The sequence below is a fragment of the Mesoplodon mirus genome, assembly GCF_964341445.2.
Source record: "Mesoplodon mirus genome assembly, chromosome: 2".
In the NCBI taxonomy this organism is placed as follows: domain Eukaryota; kingdom Metazoa; phylum Chordata; class Mammalia; order Artiodactyla; family Ziphiidae; genus Mesoplodon; species Mesoplodon mirus.
In genome coordinates, this window is record NC_138977.1 from 91,088,442 (window position 1) to 91,111,115 (window position 22,674).

Genomic DNA, 22,674 nt, shown 5'->3' on the forward strand with positions numbered 1-22,674 from the left:
ATCCCTGTTTTTTTGGATGATGAAATACTAAAGCTTAGAGAAGTCAGGTAACCTGGCCAGGTCACACAGCTGATAAGTAGTGAAGCCAGTCTCTTTACTGATATGAAAAGGATGGATAAACCGTGGGCGTTCACCATACTAACCCCGGGTTACTTACTGAAGAAATGAGATCCTAAGGCCATTTTTAAAAGCTTTGTTGCCTCACAAATCCTGTAGCAGCCTCACTGAGTCTTAATACCTCACCCCACTGTGGAGTAATAGTTTCCTGGAGCACCTGGGGAAATCCATTCTCTCCTACTTGAAGCCCCTGCACTCATAACACAGCTGCCATCTTCATCTTCCTGAAACACAGCTTCCATCCTGCCATAACTCTACGCAAAAGCTCTCAGGTGTGTTCACTGCCCCAAGTCAAGACTCCTAAGTGGCATCCAGGACCCTTCTAATCTGGCCTTAACCTCATCTCCCACTACTTTCCAACACAGTCAAGATCCCCATGCCCATCCAGGTCATAACCACTCCTTAAACACGGATTACACTGTCCCACTGGGAAGTGGTGCTCCTCTCTTGACAGCTGCCATTTTCGTTTATTTGTATCTCACTCTTTATGGTATTTTATTGTTTTAGTCTTGAATGAACTTCTTGGAGCCAGGAGCTGGATTTTATAATCTTTATATAAAAGTACAGAGCTTAACTATATAAACAGCTCATACAAGTCAATATCAAAAAAACAAACAACCTGATTAAAAAATGGGCAGAAGTCATGAAAAGGCATTTTTCCAAAGAGGATGTACAGATATGGTCAACAGGCACATGAAAAGATGCTCAACATCACTAATCACCTCACGCCTGTCAGAATGGCCATCATCAAAAAGTCTTCAAATAACAAATGATGGCGAGGATGTGGAGAAAAGGGAATCCTAGTACACCGTTGGTAGGAATGTAAATTGATGCAGCCACTATAGAAAACAGCATGGAGGTTTTTCAAATAACTAAAAATAGAACTACCATATCATCCAGTAATTCCATTCCTGGGTATATATCCAAAGAAAACGAAAGCATTAATCTGAAAAGATACATGCACCTCAGTGTTCATAGATGCATTATTTACCAAGATAGGTTGCTTCCATAGCTTGGCTAAGTGTTCATCAACAGATGAATAGGTAAAGAAGATGTGGTATGTATACAATGGAATACTACTCAGCCATAAACAAGAATGAAATTCTGCTGTTTGCAACAATGTAGATGGACCTGGAGGGTATTATGTTAAGTGAAATAAGTCAGACAGAAAAAGACAAATATTGTATGTTATCACTTACATGTGGAATCTAGAAAATAAAAACAAACAGAAACAGATACACAGATATAGAGATCAAACTAGTGGTGACCAGCGGGGAGAGGGAAGGGGAGAGGAGCAAAATGGGGTAGGGGATTAAAAGGTACAAACAACTATGTATAAAATAAATAAGCTACAAGGGTATATTGTACAGCACAGGGAATACAGCCAATATTTTATAATAACTGTAAATGAAGTACAATCTATAAAAATATTGAATCACTATGTGGTACATCTGAAACTAACATAATATTGTAAATCAATTGTACTTCAGTAAAAAAAAAAAGTACAGAGCCTAGGCCAATGTCTTACACATAGTAATCTCTTATTTTAAAAGTTTCTGCAATAAACATGCAAATCAATCTTATTCAGGTAGGAGAAAACTTGACATGGAATGGAATTAAGGAGCTTTTAATAGGGGGGAAGACTGGCAGAAAGGAAGTTATAATCCTTTTACTCATTACAGAAACATTCAGCAAAAACTATTATGTACCAGATATTGTGCTTGGCCTTGAGAACACAAAGACTTAGATAAAGAGCCCCTGCCCCCGTTGGTACAGTTACGATGAAAGGTGACATTGCTATAACAGAGATACAGGTGCTTTGAGAACACAAAGGAGAGGGGACTGAGGGAGTCAAGGAGGGCTCCCAGGAGGAGGCAAAGCCTATGCTGAGCCTGGAAAGAGGAATTAGGATGCCAGCTGAAGGGGCATGAGAGTACAGGACGGACACAACATGGAAGTGAGAGAGACACAGTATTTACAGGATGGCAATAAGTTCAGAGTAGTCAGAGCATGTAGCGTGTGTACAGGGTGAGAGGGGATAAGCAGGGGTCTTATACGACTGCTCGCAAGTTCTCTGAGAACATGATAAAGACGGTGGTTTTGGATTTACCTCCCAACCTCGAAGGAGTGGAGGGTGCTTAATCCAATGGGTAAACGAGTGGGCTCTGTAGCCAGAGGACCCAAGTTAAAATCCTAGGTCTGCCATTTTCCAGCTGGGTGACTTTGGACTAGTTACCCAATCTCTCAGAGTCTAAGTTTCTTCTGTAAAATGAGAATCACGATCACTGTCCTTAGCACTGTGACCTTTAAATGACCTATAGCACTACCTGGCACCCAGAAAAGCTCAAAAAAAAAATTAAGCCACTATTATTACTGCTGTAAAGGTCTAATATTAGATGAAAAGAAAGGACAGGACAGTATTTTCTCAGCTCCATTTATACTGGGGAAAACACATAGGATCTAAGATCCAGAAACTTCCTTTGCATAGATTCTAGAACTACATTAACCTGGATTCCAAGTTTAGAAGGGTAATTTGGGTCAAGCTAAGTAACCTCCTGGTGTCTCAGTTTCCTCATCTGTAAAACATAGATAATAGTAGTAGCTACTTCAAAGAGTTGTTGAGGATTAAATGAGTTAATGCATGGAAAACACTCAGAACCACACATCACACAAAGTGGTAATAAGGATAAATACCTACATAGCATTTAGTATGTGCCAGGCACTGTTCTAAATGTTCTTCACTTAACTGTATTATTCTTGGGACTTCCCTGGTGGCGCAGTGCTTAAGAATCTGCCTGCCAGTGCAGGGGACACAGGTTCAATCCCTGGTCTGGGAAGATCCCACATGCCGCAGAGCAACTAAGCTCATGCACCACAACTACTGAGCCTGCATGCCACAACTACTGAAGCCCGTGCACCTAGAGCCTGTGTACCGCAACGAAGAGTAGCCCTCGCTCTCCACAACTAGAGAAAGCCCACGCGTAGCAACAAAAACACAAAGCAGACAAAAATAAATAAATAAACAAATAAATTGAGGCATAATTCAGTTAAAAAAAAAAACTATATTATTCTTTATATGCACTAAGCTAGCACCTGAAGGTAAGGGTTCCAAAAGCTTTTCCCTCAATCTATGTAAAAAGAGAACAATAATTTCTGCCTTTGGTTACTTATGCAAGAAGTAGGCTAACCAAGGTAAGACATATTTATGCCCTTGGGAAGAGAGGTGTCATAGAAAGCGGCGGAGGGAGGGGGGCGGTCTGGTTGTCATCACGCCTGGAGGCGTCATTCTGGAAGCCCAGCCTTACTGGGAGGCCACTTACCGTCAGGGGCAGTGGTGTTTTCAGAATTCTCTCTGCCCTGCTCAGCTTGGTTGACAACTGTACTTCCACACTTTGTCCTTCGAAGAACACTCAAGGCTCGGTTTATTTTTTTAAAAGATCTGCTTCTGATGGTGGATCGCTCAAAGGGCCGTGCTGAGGACAAGAGAGAAGGAAGGGAGAGTAGCTACGCATTCACAGAAGTCCTCTTTTATGGACACGGCTGGTAAGACACGCACAACCCATCGGGAACGGTGATTACTTCTAGGTGGTGGGATGATAGCATTTGCTTATCTGTATATTCTCAGTTTTCTACAATGCAGTATGGATGGTTTATTTAAAATCTGCTTGTTTTTTTTTCCTGGGCTGGATGGAATATAACCGCACTTTTTTCGAGCCACCTGGATGGGAAGGTAGGGACACCGAGGGAGTGATGAATCACTAGGTCTAACTTCAACCCCTTTTGCCAGGTCAGATTACACACATTTCTAATGATCTCAGGTCCTCGCGGTTTCATTTCACTCTGGAGAACTGGATGTTGGGTTGCTGCCCAAACTACCAGAATGTTTTTCCCTTGAAAAAACATTTCTATAACTTTCCAGAGAGGGCAATCCCAAGGCCAAGGAGCCCATTCCCGGACAACAACCCCCTTTGACTCACCCCTTGTTCGGTTGCTCCGGCCAGAGTCCAGGGGGCTGTTTGGCTGACTGTCCTCTGCTGTGGACACGTAGGCAGGGTTGTCTAGGCCAGGCTCGTCTGTCATTAAGGAGATGGTGGCAGCTGCAGAAACCTCTGGGGAGAGTGCTGTTGCTGTGAGGCTGGCACAGCCGTCTGGACAGCCGTCCTGAGAGTGCCTCTTCCTGTCTTTGGTGAGGCCATAGTGGGAGGCGCCTTTGCAGCTGCAACAAAACCAGCAGGAGGTCAGAGAAGGCTTTGCGCATTGTTCAACCAGGACTCTTCTAGTACACGTGCTTGCTACCCTTGGAAATTGACTTGCTCATCCCTGGTTCCTCTCCCTTTTCACATGGACGTAAGTCAATATACACTTGCCAACCAAATGAATGAATGACTTGAAAGAACAATTTTTAAAAGATGTCTACAGCATTCTGTTAAAGCACTCTCTACACTAGCCCCTGGAATGCAAATTATGAGAGCTGTCATGGGGTCTACAAGACTAGGGCTTGAGGCTGGCAGTCTTCAACTATTTGGATGTGGTAATTCCTTCTTGCTGGTGTTTATTTTGACCATGAAAGTCCTTAGTCACCCTCTCAGTCCCTTCTTTTGGGTTTAGTTCCCAAACCACTGACCATAAATACAAAGCTCCTCCCAGATTCCATATTTAACTGTCCATGGAAACAGAAATGTCCTCACTACAAAGCCACAGGAGTTGGTTCAGCTTCACATTCTCTAGAGGCAGGCTTGCTGGTTTCCAGTCTCCACCTCTGGGCTGGTCTGAGTGGCCAGGACCAGGGTCTGGGGGCTCCCATGTGCTAAAAGTTTTCATGTCTTTTAACATTGGGAAGGTAAAAGAACATTCATGGTCTTTAAAAAACAGGTCTATATCCATTCACCATGCATGTTAAAGAGCAAACATAAGGGCCAGGACACCGAGGTTTGAGCCAATCTGAGTCCATATTTTGCTATGGATGCTCTTCCACTGTCACTGGGCAAGTCGTCTCAGCTCTTAGGTCGGGTTTTGATCAGCAAATGGTGAGGATTTAACTCTCTCATTCACTGTGGTGAGGAAGTGCTGCAGACAGCCAAACCAGCTACCAGTGGTTATGAAGGCAAAAATCAAATGGGTGAGTCCCTTTAAGAAGTGGCCATTTGCATATAATGGATGTTAATTAATAAATTATTTTTACCAACTCAATACAGAAAACCTTATACGGTTGAGCTATTTTAAATAATGCTTTGGGAGCCTGTATGGAGTGATGCATATGAATGGAATCAAACAGCAGTCTGCAGTTGAAATGCACATGATTTATATGGCCTACAGAACCAGATCTATGGTTTTTGTCTGGAGGGGAATCCTTGCTCTGAAATTTACCTAGATGTGTGATCTGGGACAATTTTGTTAACCTGGTTAAACTTTCTAATCTGCACATACATCTTGGGTTGCTGTAAGGTCTGGTTGACATTAAGTCTTGTTAAGAGTTTAGTTCTAATGTATCTTGCCAGATATATAGAAAATTCTCAACAGATTGTAGCTACTTCCATAATTCAACCATTCTAAGATGCCTGTTTTGTCACATTTTAACTTCTCTGAGATTAGGATGTGTGGGTGATTGATGGGGTCCCACAGCTTCAGGTTGCCAAGCTGCAGTCATGACACAAATGCCACTGTTCAAGGAAACATGGTTACAGGTGTCCATCTTGTCCCTTCCATTGAGTTGCCTCCACTCTTGGTACTATGCCATTGAGTTTAATTGCTCTTCAATGTCTTAGAAAAGATTACATTATGATTTAGCATTGCAATGAAAAGTTACTGTATATATGGAAAGTCTCAAAAATGGAGCAGTGGCATGTAAATTTGATATTGGTGGTAAATATTTGTTGTTAGAAGGAGCGCAGCAATTTCTGATTTTCTTGCAAAGAGACAAGCAAATGCTTTATTTGCTTAGCAAGAAGGATACCCCCAAGGAGATGAAAAGTGATGTCACACTTTGTTACTGAGATCATCCAAAAGGACAGGCCTAGTTCATGCCAAACAGTACAACTAGAGGGCAGGAGAGGTCACCATATTTGTCTGAATGGATTTCAAAGTCTGATCTGACCAACACATGCATTGCAGGGATATCTTTAAAGGTGTTTTGGAATGATTTAACCAGTGGCAGTTTTAAAATTTTCTTGTTAGGGGACTTCCCTGGTGGTACAATGGATGAGACTCCATGCTCCCAATGCAGGTGGCCCGGGTTCGACCCTTGGTGAGGGAACTAGATCCCACATGCATGCTGCAACTACGAGTTCGCATGCCGCAACTAAGAAGCCCTGAAGCCACAACTAAGGAGCCCGCGAGCCACAACTAAGACCGGGAGCAACCAAACAAATAAGTTAAAAAAAAAAAGAAATAAAAATTTGTTTTCTTGTTGGTACATAAAATATGATGCTTCTTATAATCAATGATGATGATTTGATGAAATGTGGTGGGTTTTTTTGTGGTACGCAGGCCTGGACCGGGGCACGAACCCGTATCCCCTGCATTGGCAGGCGGACTCTCAACCACTGCGCCACCAGGGAAGCCCTGAAATGTGGTTTTAATATTAGTAGGAAAGGACTCTGATTATACAACCCTACTTCCTTATCTTATAGAAGATGAAACAGGACCCTGGCTTCTAATGCAAGTTTTTCCCTCACTGAAAGAGTACAAGCTCCCTGCTTGAATTGGTGAGGTTTTACTGTTCTGATTAGTTACTTTGGCTTTGAATTGTTCTGCTTAAAAATAGCAAAGTGGTTGATATGAGAAACTCAAAAATTGGAAGAAACATTGTGTGATGGAAAAAATGAAAGCCAGCCAGCATTTGAGCAGCTCCAAAGTCATAAACATACGAGTGGAACACTTCTCTGTAAGCCAGCAGTATCGGGTTAACAACGCATGGTTAGGAAGTTCCTAGTCTATTTCGTTGGACTGGAAACAGTATTTCTTTTCTTGGGGCAGCAATGCCCTTGACCATGTGTCCTGTCAGAGCAGGAAATGAATTTTCCAATTGGACAAATGGCTGGTAAAGGCACAAGCCATGGCTTTCTGAGGGGACATAGCATACCCCAGTGGAAAAAAAGTAGCATCTTATTCTGCGGCCACATCTGTGAGAAGAGTTAAGGTATTTAAACATCTCTGAATCCCAAGACTATGCCATTAAGAAGCCATTTCTGTTTCAGATGCTTGGGGTTCCAAAGACACAGTTTAGTCCAGGAAAGGAAAACCTCATAAAATGACTTAGAAGTCTCCTCTCTGGCCTCGTATCCCAGACATCCTTACAATATCTGGGGAGGGTAGATTTAAACATTCAGACTCATAAACCTTGTATAAAAATGGTCTGCTAAAGAGGCTCATACCTGTGCAATGTTGCTTGTTTCAGCTTCTTGGCTTAGCTTGAATCTGAGGCACAGGGTGATCTATGAAGGTAGCAGCTTGTACTTACTAATTATCTCTTTTGTGTTGACTAATCCTGGGGCCTCTTGATTTACAGGCACAAGTGAGGGGAGGAGGGGGAAAGAGCTGATTAGCCTTGGCCAGTACAGGAACATATGCTGAACCCTGGGTTGTGTTCAAAGCAAGCAGGATTTATTCTCCCTTTAGTTATCCCTGAGCACTAAGTACTCTCAGGTGGTGATGGGCGATGGCCATGAACTTGAAGGATGCACACAAGAAACATGGAAAACCATTTTTCAACCACTTTGGATATGCCAACTGTTCAAAGCAACTCTGATGACCAGTTTTGTTAATAACACAGTTGAGATCCTGAGCTCCTATATCAAAGTGAGTAGAGGCAAATCTGTCTTAATATAAGAATGCTGACACCGGATGGGTGTGCCATGGAATTTTTGTCTTTTTTGCAAGGATAGGTGGGGGAGCGGGTGGGGGGAAGTAAGAAGAGAAAATGACCCTCCTTGCAAAAATTCCTGAGTCCATGAGTTCACTACTAATGGGGGTTGACCTGAAGCAGGATGGACCCCCGGCATACTTCACAGAGGCTCTGAGGGGCTCAGAGCTCGGCCAACCGGGTGGGCACAAGCTAGTTTGCAGGGGAGGGCTCCTTTCGTTTCTTTTCTTTTCAAGGTTATTTTGATGTGGACCTTTTTTTTTTTTTTTTTTTTTAAGTCTATTGAATTTGTTACAATATTGCTTCTGTTTTATGTTTTGGTTCTTTGGCGCCAAGGCATGTGGGATCTTAGCTCCTGGACCAGGGATTGAACCCACACCCGCTGCACTGAAAGGCAAAGTCTTAACCACTGGACCACCATGGAAGTCCCGGGGAGGGCTCCTTTCTGATGACAGAAGAATAAAAGTGGTCCATGACAAACTGAGCCTCAATATACTCATTATAACAGTCTGGGTAACTACACAACCTCCCCTTGAGCCTTCTAACTTCCTTTGCATTCTTTCTTTCTCAGTTCACTTCTGAATTAGGTAAACATTGAGTCTGCTCTCATACTGAGTTCATTAATTGCCCAGTCTGCTCTTACTTGAAACCAGGGCTTGCAAATTCATATGTTAATCAGGCCAGGTGGGGGACTGTGTCGAGCAGTGCTGTTCCATTTCAAGGGTGCAGCAACCTCCACAGACCTTCACTGAGTGTTGCCTCAAGAAGACCAGCCCAAGAGCCATTAATCAAGAAATGAAAGTTATCCAGATTGGAAAGGAAAAGTGAAACTGTCACTCTTTGCAATGACATGATATTATATATAGAAACCTTCAAAGACCCCACCAAAAAAACTGTTAGAATAAATGAATTTAGTAAAGTTGCAGGATACAAAATCAATACACAAATATTTGTTGCATTTCGATACACTAACAAAGAACCGTCAGAAAGAGAAATTGAGAAAATAATTCTGTGTACAACTGCATGAAAAGTATCTAGGGATAAATTTGACCAAGGAAGTGAAATATCTGTACACTGAAAACTATAAGACATTGATGAAAGAAACTGAAGATGACACAAATAAATGGGAAAATACTGTGTGCTCATGGACTGGAAAATATTGTTAAAATGTCCATACTACCCAAAGCAATCTCCAGATTCAATGCAAACCCTATCAAAATTCCAATGGCGTTTTTCACAGAAATACAACAAACAATCCTAACATTTGTGTAGAACCACAAAAGACCCCAAATAGACAAAGCAATCTTAAGAAAGAAGAACAAAGCTGAATGCATCACACTCCTTGATTTAAATCTATATTACAAAACTATAGTAATCAAAATAGTATGGTATTGGCAAAAAGCCAGATGTAGATAGATGGAAAAGAGTCCAGAAATATACCCACACATATATGGTTAATTAATTTATGACAAAGGAGTCAAGAATATACAATGGGGAAAGGACAGTCTCTTCAGTAAATGGTGTTGGGAAAACTGGACAGCCACATGCAAAAGAATGAAACTGGACCCCTATCTTACACCATACACAAAGTTAACTCAAATAGATTAAAGACTTAAATGTATGACCTGAAACCATAAAATTCCTAAAAGAAAAACAGATGGTAATCTCCTTGATATTGGTCTTATAGATGATTTTTTGAATCTGACACCAAAAGCAAAAAAAGCAAAAATAAACAAACTAAAAAGCTTCTGCACCACAAAGGAAACTATCAACAAAATGAAAAGGCAACTACTGAATGGGAAAAAATATTTGCAAATCATATCTAATAAGAAGTTAATATCCAAAATATATAAAGAACCCACACAGCTCAATAGCAAAAAAATAATATGATAAAAAAAGGAATATCTGAATAGACATTTTTCCACAGAAGACACACAGATGGCCAATAGGTACACGAAAAGATGCTCAACATCACTCTCTAATCAGGTAAATGCAAATTAAAACCACAATGAGATATCACCTCACACCTGTTAGAATGGTTATTATCAAAGAGACAAGAGGTTACAAGTGTTGGTGAGGATGTGGAGAAAAGGTGAGGATGTTCCTACTGCTGGTAGGAACATAAATTGGTGCAGCCACTATGGAAAATGATATGGAAGTCCCTCAAAAAATTAAAAATAGAACTGCCATATGATCCATCATTCCCACTTGGTATTTATCTGAAGAAATCGAAAATGCTAACTGGAAAAGATATGTGCACCCCCATGTTCACTGCAGTATTACTTACAATACTCAAGGCATGGAAACAATCTAAGTGTCCTCTGATGGCTAAATAATGAAAACGTGATGTATATATATATACCACGGAATATTTTTCGGCCATGAAAAAGAATGAAATCTTGCCACTTGCAACAACATGGATGGACCTTAAAGGTCCTGCATCACCCGCTGCAGGAAGAGGTGATCACTGTCAGAGAGCGGCAGGCTCTCCTTCGTGTCCTCAGACAAGGCACCTGGGAGACGGGCCATCGGGAGCCTCAAGGAACCACAGTGCTCTGGCTCAGAGAATGCCTGTGTCAGGGTGCTGGTGACCCTGGGGGCTGAGGGTGGGCCTCGGCCATGTGTGCCTGTCTCCCAACTCCATCTCCAGGGCCTCCACCCTGGCCCTCCTGACACCATGCCTCCAGGGCTTTGCAACACACTCTAACCCATCTCCCTGTTCCCAGTCTTTCCCCTCCTCCCCATCATCCAATCCATCCTAACCACAAACATACCAACACAATTTCTTTTTGCTCAAAAACTTCCCATGGAAATATTTCCCAGTGCTTACCGGGTCAAGTCCCAACTCCCCAGGCTGACATCCCAGGCCATCCCTGAGCTGTATTGATCATGGCCTCACCACAGGGGCTGGCAACACAGAAGGGGGCTGGGAAGAGCTAACATCTATTGCTCTACTGTGTACTATGCGTTATGCTTCACGTACGTGGTCTTCTTAAACCCTCCCAGTGGTCCCAGCTGTCAAGTCAATTAAACCACCTCCACTTTGCAGATGAGGGTGCAGAAACTTGGATAAGGCTTTCTTCCCTTCTACCTATCAGAGTGGAGCTGGGATTTGAATCCAGGCTGTGAGGCCATGCTTTCTCCCCTCCCATGGCCTCGCCTCCAGCCCAGAGCATCCCCTGCACTCCAGACTCCTGCATCAAACTGCTTATGCCACATCTTCACTCCCATGTCCAATAGGCATCTCAAACCTCACACATCCAAACACCCCAAGCTTCCCTGCTCTTCCCACCTCTTCCCCGTTTTACCTTACATCCTTCTTGTTGTTCAACCCAAAAACCCCGGAGTCGGCCCTGATTCCTTTCTTTTCCTCGACACTCCAAGTATAATCAACAAGATCTATCCAGGATCTAACTCCTTCTCATCACTTCCACCGCCACGGCCCTAGTCCAAGCCACCATCATCAAAGCCTGGGTTATTGCAATGGCCTCCTGAGAGGTCTTCCTGCTTCTACACTCTCTGCCCTGCCCCGTCCCCATCTATTTTCAACACAGCAGCAGTGTGATCCTTTTAAAATGGCTCTCCATGTTACTGAAACACAAGGTCCTCACAATGGCCCACAAGGCCCTGTATTCTCTGTCCCTGTTACTTGTACCCTCACCTCCATCTCCTGCTCATCTGGCCTCCTGCTGGGCCTCACACTTGCCCAGCACACTCCTGCTTCAGGGGCCTTGCATTCTGCTGTCTCTCCACGGCCCCCTCCACCCCTCTCCGTAACACTTGCTCCAGATTCCTGTCTGGTCTGCTCCCTCATCTCCATCAGGTCCGTGATTGAAGTCTACCTTCCCTGAGTACCCTTTTTAAAACAGCACTTATTTGCAAAGCACAAGGTTTATTTACAGCACTTTAAAACCTACTTATTTTTCCTTCTTCTTCCTCCCTGCTCATTTTTTCTCTATAGAGTACAAGCTCCCAATGGGGCGGGGGTGGGGGAGTCTAGTTCCATAATTAAGCCAATAGAACCAAACTTTGAAAACTTTATCCCTTTAGGATCAAGAGGGCTTCATCATATTGGTGCTTGGGAAAGAGCAAGCTCATGGATTCCCATGTCCCTTCTGGCTGACGGTCCAGACATACCAGCCCTGCTTCAGCTGCCCAGTCAGCTCTGGGCACATCTTGCTCCACGGGGCTGGAGGGGACTGGAGGGGACTGGAGAGAAGGGACAAAATCTTGCTCACCTGGTGCCTTTCAGAGGGTCCACATACCATATAGATTTCCTAGGGCGGGCACTCAGCAACCATTTACTGAATTGAGCTGAAGTCCCCTTTTGGGTGTTCTGTCTATTGAAATTACCAAACTGGGAATTGATGATTCACCCACACAGTCCTGCTAACATATAATTGTGGTTGGTTGTGATACCCATGCCAGGCTCCCTTTTTCCCTCAGCAAGCTCATGATTTCCCTGCACTCTGACTCGAGATGAGAAAAGTGAAAGAGGGAAAAGTGAGACTTTAAAAAAATTCTTCTTTTCACATACTTCCCTGATAACTTTAATAGGATTTTATTGGGTCTGGGTTGTAAAACTATCATGTATATAGGAGGAATAAATAGTTGCCATATACCTTCTTTTGATGGATTATGCTGCTACAACAGGATGGGTGATTTTGAAATACTTTGTTTTTTTCATTCAATGAGCACATAAGGAGGACCTTGTTTCTTTCATTCAATGAGCACATAAGGAGGACCCCCTGAGAAAGAGGGCACAGTGATGTGGAACAAGCTCAGGCTTTCAAGTTTAAAACATTTGGGTGTGAATCCTAGGTCTGTCACTACCAGTCTGCGACTTTGGTCAAATTCCATGATTCCTCTGAGCCTCATTTTCCAGAGGTAAAATGGGCACAAGGTTTATTTACATTGAGATTTAAAGATTCATGCCAAGTCCCTAACAGTACCTGGAATATAGTAGCAACTCAATAAGCAGTAATCAACATAATTATTGTATATCAATACCGTGTACTATGCGTTATGCTTCACGTAATTATCATGCCCACTTTGCAGATGTGGAAACGTAATACAAGGGTTCACTTGCCCAGGGTCACACAACACCTAGACACTATGGATGCAAAGAAACATACTATACAGTGTATGCATGTGAGGAGACTGACATGAAAACAGAAAACTGCCATGCCACATTATCAGAGAGAGATGGAGGTACGAGCCAAGTGTTGGGAGAGCTCAGAGAAAGGGGCCATTCACTCTGCTTGGGGTAATCAAGGAAGGCTTCCCAGAAGAGGTGACATCTGAGCTGAGTCTAGGAAAATGAGTGACATTGGTCTGACAGACTAGGTGTGAATGCCACATTTAAAGACCCAAAGGATGCAAGTGCACGGTAGATGCCAGGTTTACTGAGTTCAGTGCAGACTTTATCCCAAGGGATAAAGTAGAAATGGAGAAAGTAGAAATGGAGAAAGTACAGAGCTGAAGTGAGACCAAAGAGGAGGACAGATGCTGGGGTGGCGCTGGAGGCCGCCTGACTACCCGTCTGTTGCCGCTTCTGGGGTTCAGCAGGGCTAAAGCCATGCCCATGGGCACAGGAGACAAGTGGGCACTGAGAAGTCAGATGCCAACATGGGAGAGAGTAGGGGAGAGCAGGAGGGACGAAGGGGACGACAGAAAGCTCAAAGTCACCTCCTCACAGAGGCTCCGTGACTGTCCTTTAAAGTGGATCATCTCTCCCACCAGCACCTACTTTCACTTCCCAGCACTTAACATCTTTGGAAATGATTCTGTGTGTTTACTTACTTCTCTTTTAAATCACCGTCTACCCCCAAAAGTAAAAGTCCAACGTGTCTTGCTCACCACTAAATCCTCGACACTGCACACAGCACTCACAGACACGGGGTCAGCCATGTGTCAGAGCAGCCTGAGAGATTCTGGGAACAGCTGTGTTTCTTTCTTGCTCCCTTTATTAAATGCTTTCTGTTTATGCTTTTAATTGTGTTCGCCTAGATAGGTTTTATTCCCTTTGATAGATTTTATTGAGGTATAACTGACCTGTAACATTATATTAGTTTGAGGTGTACAACATAATGATTCGATATTTTTATATATTGTAAAATAATCGCCACAGTAAGTCTAGTTAACATTCAATTAAATTTTTTTTCCCTTGTGAAGAAAACTTTTAAGATCTACTCTCTTAGCAACTTTCAAATATGCTGTGCAGATTATTAACTGTAGTCCCCATGCTGTGTAATACATGCCCATGACTTACTCTATAACTGGAAGTTCATACCTTTGGGCCCCCTTCACCCCTGCCTCTGGTAACCAATCTATTCTCTGCATCTGTAATTTTTTTTTTTTTTTTAAGATTCCACATATAAGAGAGATCATACAGTACTTGTCTTTCTCTGACTTATTTTACTTAGCATAATGCCCTACGCTATGTTTTTTCTAGCTCCTTTTATTAGATGCTTTCTGTTTATACTTTTAATCATGCCAACCCAGATATGTTTTCATTGTTGCAGGCTGTCTTGATTCTTTTTTTGGAGGAAGACAGGCTATGTTTTTTAAATACGTGATAATGTCTCATGACTTTTTAAATGCAAAACACTAGAAATCTTTATTATGTTTAAGATAAAAAATAAACGCATCAGTCATCTTCTTCCAAAACAGATGCATTGGAGCTCTCCAAGCCCACACTCCAGCAGGACCCACCCTTGCTAATTAAGTCCTGATCACTTTACTTGGAAAAGACTCAACACTAACACAACTTCTAATACGACCACCCTGGTTTTCAGGCAGCCAGGTCCTAAGTACCAGAACTCTTTGGGGAATTTTCTGAGTTCAGATTGGATAATTATATTCTATATTTCACTCACTCTACCTGCAGCTTCTGAACTAATCTCTCTTTAGTTTAAGGATATTAAGTAAAGTAATTCTTCCTTGTTTGGATTACTTTTTCTCCTCTAGGTTAAAATTCATGTACCCTGGGATCGAATTATACATGGCCACTCATGAAGCTACCAGAAGCCATACATTACAAAAAAGTCATTAGCACTTTTGTATACTCATGGGTGAAGCAAACATCGGTTAGTAAGTAAAAGGGTCATCAGCTGGGCAAGCCCACCATCCGGGAGTCAGCTTAGGCCCTGAGTATGAACTTGAGTGAAAGGCCCTCACCCTGCAGAACTGAGGGACTTCTTACATCACCACCAACCGTGTTGTCCTTCCTCTCATTAGCCCCATTCTTCTGCCTCCAAACCATGGGGAAAACATCCCCAGAAATTCCAACCGCCCCTGCCTCACTTGTTAATGAATCCCAGAAAGGGAAATTTAAAACAAACTGGAAAGCGACGTGGAAGCATAGGTCAAACTTTGGGCAGCCGGAACCCCAGTCCCTTGGGCCTGGTGAGGTGGGGTGAGGGGCAGGGTGCTCTTACGGTGGAATCAGCTCCACAAACAAATGGTCCGATGACAACTAAGCCAGCACATGTGACTCAGTTTACCAAACATGCCGATGTGTTCCTGTGGGATTGATGACCCGGTGCTGTACAGGCATGAGAAACAGCTGGCCTGTCTCTGCAGTGTCTATTTTTATTTTGGGGGAGGCAGGGAAAAGCGGATACTCTTTTACCTAAGGTTAAGAGCTCTCCTTTATTTTTTTGTTAGTTTGCAGAGGTAGGTCTGTCAGACAACCTGTGGCTTCATCTTTTTATCCTTCAAATCTCAACTCACATATTAATAACAACTTATAATTACAGCCAGCACTTACTGTACACTTACTATGGACCAGGCACTATTCTATGTGCTTTATGCATATTAATTCATTCGGTCCTCACATCATCCCAATGAGGAAGAGCCCTATCGCCACTTTGCTAATAAGCAATTAAGGCACAGAGAGGTTAAGTAACTTTCCCAAGGTCACACAGCTGGTAAGTGGAGGGGCTGGGATTTGAAGCCAAAGCAGACAGGCTTTTGGTTGAGGTGTGCACCTCGGGACTGTACTCTGGTGGCTGATGATCTGGAGGCAACTGCAACGTAGCAGGCAGGGAAAAGGCAAGGAACATGAGAAGGTTCTTTATAACCACATACTCTTCACTACAGCTATCGTTCACTGCCAGCTACTGAGTGGCTGCTATGAGAAATACAAACAGCATGAGCTGGCAAGTGTGGCCTGTTCTAATCAAGTCGGCATCTTCAGGCCTGCAGCTGACAGCCGTGAGCTTTGAGCTGCTTGCGCCTTTGCTTCTGCCCTGTCAACAGGGACATTTGTCAGCAGAGCACACTTGGTGGGCCGGTGGTGGAGGAAGGCAGCTGCACGGTCCCCATGTGCCCTAAGGTTTGCTGTCTCCCTGCCGTTCTTCCTCTCCAAGCACAACCTAATTACCTGAGAAGAGGTGCGGCTCCAAGCATCCTAAGATGCAGTGGCTTAAAACGATCTCCACCCAGTGGGTGCCTAACTTCTTGTGATTTACTTCTTCCTCCTCTAGAGGGAGATCTTTAGTCCAGGTATTCAGATACTCAAATACACAGCATTTGTGGTGGAAACAATTTACCAGGGGAAAAGAGGCAGATGTATCCGTCCCATGCCAGCTAGGAGTGCATGATCTCCTGTCCTATTAATAACAAGTCATAATAGTAATCACCTGAGCTGTTACTTATTCCATGTTTGGTCTTTATCACCAGGCATAGTAGCGGGGCTTATGCTATCAAACACTGCCCCAGCTGGCTTATATTATCCCCATTTTACAGAGGGGGAAAACGAGGCTCAGAGAGGTTAAGTAATTTATCCAAGATGACACAGCACTAAGGCAAAGGAGCTGAAAATTAAACATAGCTCTGTCTGGGATTTTGTTGCTGATTTAAACCATGTGTAACTATCAAGTTATCTTGGTCCTTAACATGGGCCAGGCGGTTTTAGGCACGTTCCCCTCTGTTCATTCAATCCTTACAACCACCTAATGAGGAAGACGTAATTATCATGCCCACTTTGCAGACGTGGAAACGTAATACAAGGGTTCACTTGCCCAGGGTCACACAACACCTAGGGTGATTGGCCGCCCGAGTTTGCCTTTGACTGGGTTCCTGAGATGTAGGACTTTCAGTTTTAAACCCAGGCCAGTCCCAGGCAAACCAGGATGAGCTGGTCACCTTATAAGGGGCAGAAACAGAGTTTAAAGTCAGAGTCATGACTCCAAGGAACATGCTCTTCACCATGTACTCTATGACATTTGTTCCCTTTTATTTGGCCCAAAGTTTTAATAGAGACAAATGAGTGAGGTGGGAGCTGGTGTGGTTTCAGGTGCCTGCCAGTGTGTGCTCAGATGACATCCTCTTAGCAGGGCCTCCAAAAGGCCACCCCCAAACCGCTGCTTCAGCTCAGTCTCACAGCAGCCCTGGCAGGTCCAAAACACACACAATTCCAGGGCTTTCCAGCAACTAGAAAAATCGACTCCACTGTTTAATTAGGAAGACCCACACTGATAGGCAGGAGTGCCTGATAAATACCAGTGCTGTTCCCTGGGGTGATGCCTAAGAATTCCAAAGCCCAAACCAGATGTGAAGTTGACAGTGGTTAATGAGGGATGGTCGAGGGATCGGGCACAGTCCACTTGCCAGATCAATTCCTCACAGAGATGTCACAATAGTTATTCATTCTGTGAGTCTCCAGCATCTTTGGGGTCACGGAGTTGTTCTCCTGGACGTTTTGGGGGAGGGAGAGCAGACAATTCCCATACATAGATGACTGGAGTTTTCAGTCAACTGTCCATGGATGAGAGGGAGAGGGAGAGGGAGAGGCAGAGGCAGGGTGGGGTGATGTTTTCTTCTTTTCGGCTAACATTTAGGTTCATGCAATTCTTGGTTCCATTCAGAATTATCATCTTTACTTTTTTTTTTTTTTTTCGTTGCGGAGCACAGGCTCCGGATGTGCAGGCCCAGCAGCCATGGCTCACGGGCCCAGCTGCTCCGCGGCATGTGGGATCTTCCCGGATCGGGGCACGAACCCGTGTCGCTTGCATGGGCAGGCGGACTCTCAACCACTGCGCCACCAGGGAAGCCCTATCATCTTTACTTTTAAAACACTTAGAAATGACCAAAGTCCAGCTTCTCGTTTTTGGGAAACTGGGCTATGGATAAATTGTGCTTTCTGTTTCAGGGTTGAGTAGGAAATGTTTTTAGGGGAATGGGAAAGGGTGGATTTCATGGTGGTAAGGGTTTCTAAATATCGGAACGGACCGCCCAGTGAGGTTTTCCGATCAACTCTGAAAGCAGCCTAGGTTTCCAGCCGCCTGGGATGAGTCTTTGAGGGCCTCACATTTCTGTGAAGTCTGCACAACGCTGGGGGCTGTTCAAAGGTGACAGCTTGGCATGGGGATGGGGGAAGGGTGGGAGAAGGTAGCAGGGCATTCGAGTGGAAATTGTTTCCAGATGACATTTTAAAGCGTTTCCTTCTTTCCTCAAAGTGCCCTCCGTTCCAGCCCTTAGGATAATTACGAAATGCTCCAGTTTTTCCAAGCGCTTTTTGGGCTGGGTGTCTGGAACCCTCCTGGATGCACTTTACATGACTCTCAGGTACTGAGAAAGTGGGTTCCTCCTCACTGTGTTTGCGAATATGTCACACGAAGATATTTGGCTCTTTTGTGCCAAATCTTTTTGCATGAAACAAAACTCCTATTTTTCCAGCTAGCTTCTATTTGCTAAATGAGCTGCTTCTCTCCTGCAATATATTGAAAGGAAACAACCTGACTTCTGTGAATCATACTTCATTTCCCCCAAATTGTATTATGCAAATGGCAGAGGGGGCGGATGCAGGAAATCCTGACTCTCTTATTTACTTATTGGATAATAGAACACCTCTTTCTCCCTCTCTCTTGCCAGGCCTACTTTTCGGCTACGGCTCTGCACGATTTCTTTGGTGTGGCACACAGTCACTGCACTTGACAAGGCTTCTGCAGTGGAGCACATCTGCAAACTGTCCCTCCTCATATGCAATGACCTCCACCACGGGCCTCTCACCTGGATCTGTTTGAACGGTGGCCACTCCGACTCATTTTATCCAATGATAAATCTAATCTCACGTCTAATTTCTCCGTTGACGCTTCATAGTAATCTCTCTGTTCTCTGAACTCATTCCTTCCTTCCACAAATACCCGAGTGGCTTCCAAACATAAGCCCCAAGGCTAGGTGCTCCTAAGACTCTGCCCTCTAGTAGTGATCTAGCACAGAAACAAGACAGGCAGATGCACACACATGGTCTGAACCACACCTGCTTAACCCCAGGACTCAGTGTTTCATTACATGTTGACGGACAATGGTTACATCTCTTTGACTAGATTGCAAACCCCCTGAGACCATGTCTCCTGTATCCTCCACCATGCATACACAGTTGAGGGCATGATAGATATTCATGAAATACTTCTTAGTTTTATTAGAATCAAATAGAAATAGTCCCTTTCTTAAATTTCAAAAGCAATAGAGGTTCAGAGAAGAAATTTTTGAAAATATAGAAGAAAAAACCCATAATTCTACCCCCAAAGAAAATTCTTGCTAGTCTGTTAGTATTTATTCTTCTAATCTCTTTTTAATACATAGACACACCATATACATGTTTATGCTTGTGTTTCTTCCATAACTGGACCAAGTGAAATGCACATTCTTAAGCCATTTGAGATTAGTAAATAAATCTATTATCAGTGTATGGACACGCTTGTTCCCCTATCCAGTGGTTCTTAACCTTATGAACAGAATAACCTGGGAAGATTTTTTAAAAATCCAGCCTATCAGGTACTTTCGACGAATTAAATGAGAATCTCTGCGTGGGTCTACCATACATCAATGTTTTGTAAAGCTCCCCAGGTGATGTCAATGTGTAGCCTGGTTGTGAACCACTAGTCCAATCCTTTCCATCTCACTGATTATTTTAACTGATTGAGTTACAGAATCTGCTTAGGACTGTCCATCGGCCAATCACTGCTCTGTGAGTTCTTGAAATCATACATTTCTCACTCTTAATGTCTGAGTGACTAGGTGTCCTGGCTTCTAGGATACTACTGAGTTGTTTCCCTCACTCCTCCCAGAAGGCTGTGCTGGGAACCATCTGAGGAGATAATGTCTGGGGCAGTGGGAACTGGGTGTGCAGCTCCCTCAGGGAAAGAGGTGGGGTGGAATAGGGTTTCTTTCCCTGCTACGGCATCATCTGGACTTGCAAAAGGGAAGCAGCCATTTACTCCACTGGAGAGCATCCACTTAACCCTGACCTTCCACAGGGCATGGGCTGGGCCGGGGGCGTGGGAGTGTGTAGAGGGTGGTGGCTACAACGTGCTGCACAAATCAGCGTTTCCTCTAAAATGCAACTAGTTGAATTCTTACAGTGTTCTTTGCATGATATAGTTAAGATATAATCAGGCAAACAACCCATCAAGAGATGGCCAGCATGATCACAGCATATTCCCAAAACTTACATATAGCTTGAAGGGTAAATCGAAAGTCCACCTCAATAAACACAGTGATGGATTTTTATGGCTTAAAATAAGCCACGTTAAAGTTTTCCCTATTATCCTAGATGGTTAAAATCTTTTAATACAACATATTGGGTTCTCTTTCAGCTCTAACTTCTATAAGCCTAAAATAATAAATCCCTTTTGGGAGCTATGCTGAGTGCTTGATATATGGTAGGCTCTCAAGGAACACTTGTTAAGTGATGATGCAGGAATATTTTATTAATTAGATTCCTGATTCCAACAACCTATATAAAAATGTCTCTCTGTTCCTGGTTTGATAGTTTCATTTAAAACTGAAATAACTTTAACAATACTCCTAACTTTTCCATCATCCCATTTATTTCCACACACTCTTTTAAAAATCCTCCCAGGGTGACCCCTGGGAAGATGGCGGAAGAGTAAGACGTGGAGATCACCTTCCTCCCCACAGATACACCAGAAATACATCTACACGTGGAACAACTCGTACAGAACACCTACTGAATGCTGGCAGAAGACCTCAGACTTCCCAAAAGGCAAGAAACTCCCCACATACCTGGGTAGGCAAAAGAAAAAAGAATAAACAGAGACAAAAGAATAGGGAGGGGACCTGCACCAGTGGGTGGGAGCTGTGAAGGAGGAAAGGTTTCCACACACTAGGAAGCCCCTTCGCGGGCGGAGACTGCGGGGGACGGAGTGGGAAAGCTTCGGAGCCACGGAGGAGAGCGCATCAACAGGGGTGCGGAGGGCAAAGTGGAGAGATTTCCGCACAGAGGATCGGTGCCGACCAGCACTCACCAGCCGGAGAGGCTTGTCTGCTCATCCGCCGGGACGGGCGGGGGCTGGGAGCTGAGGCTCGGGCTTCGGTCGGAGCGCAGGGAGAAGACTGGGGTTGGCGGTGTGAACACAGCCTGAGGGGGCTAGTGCGCCACGGCTAGCCGGAAGGGAGTCCGGGAAAAAATCTGGACCTGCCGAAGAGGCAAGAGACTTTTCTTCCCTCTTTGTTTCCTGGTGCGCGAGGAGAGGGGATTAAGAGCGCTGCTTAAAGGAGCTCGAGACGGGCGCGAACCGCGGCTAACAGCGCGGACCCCAGAGACGGGCATGAGACGCTAAGGCTGCTGCTGCCGCCACCAAGAAGCCTGTGTGCAAGCACAGGTCACTATCCACACCTCCCTTCTGGGAAGCCTGTGCAGCCCGCCACTGCCAGGGTCCCAGGATCCAGGGACACCTTCCCCGGGAAAACACACAGTGCGCTTCAGGCTGGTGCAACGTCAAGCCGGCCTCTGCCGCCGCAGGCTCGCCCCGCATCCGTACCCCTCCCTCCCCCCGGCCTGAGTGAGCCAGAGCCCCCGAGTCAGCGGCTCCTTTAACCCCGTCCTGTCTGAGCGAAGAACAGACGCCCTCCGGCGACCTACACACAGAGGCAGAGCCAAATCCAAAGCTGAGCCCCAGAAGCTGTGCGAACAAAGAAGAGAAAGGGAAATCTCTCCCAGCAGCCTCAGAAGCAGCGGATTAAAGCTCCACAATCAACTTGATGTACCCTGCATCTGTGGAATACCTGAATAGACAACGAATCATCCCAAGTTGAGGAGGTGGACTTTGAGGGCAAGATTTATTATTTTTTCCCCTTTTCCTCTTTTTGTGACTGTGTATGTGTATGCTTCTGTGTGAGATTTTGTCTGTACAGCTTTGCTTTCACCATTTGTCCTAGGGTTCTATCCGTCTGTTTTTTTGTTTGTTTGTTTGTTTACTTAAAAAATTTTTTCTTAATTAATTTTTATTTTAATAACTTTATTTTATTTTATCTTACTTTATTTTATTTTACCCTCTTTCTTTTTTTCTTTCTTTCTACTTCTTCTCCCTTTTATTCTGAGCCGTGTGGATGAAAGTCTCCTGGTGCTGCAGCCAGGAGTCAGTGCTGTGCCTCTGAGGTGGGAGAGCCAACTTCAGGACACTGGTCCACAAGAGACCTCCCAGCTCCATACAATATCACATGGCGAAAATCTCCCAGAGATCTCCATCTCAACACCAACACCCAGCTTCACTCAACGACCAGCAAGCTACAGTGCTGGACACCCTATGCCAAACAACTAACCAGACAGGAACACAACTCCAACCATTAACGGAGAGGCTGCCTAAAATCATAATAAGTCCATAGACACCCCAAAACACACCACCAGACGTGGACCTGCCCACCAGAAAGACAAGATCCAGCCT

At 44.3% G+C, this 22,674-nt stretch overlaps 1 protein-coding gene across 3 annotated transcripts in view; it reads right to left on the reverse strand.

Annotated features, from left to right (window-relative positions):
- LNX1 (ligand of numb-protein X 1) overlaps positions 1-22,674 on the reverse strand; it is a gene marked incomplete at its 5' end in the record, with an annotated part of 125,926 nt that overhangs the window by 42,950 nt on the left and 60,302 nt on the right. For all 3 annotated transcript variants that reach the window (XM_082630677.1, XM_082630676.1, XM_082630678.1), the window contains 2 exons: positions 3,438-3,590; positions 4,095-4,333. In XM_082630677.1, coding sequence (XP_082486803.1) covers positions 3,438-3,590; positions 4,095-4,333 — 392 coding nt within the window. The remainder of the gene's footprint in view (positions 1-3,437; positions 3,591-4,094; positions 4,334-22,674) is intronic.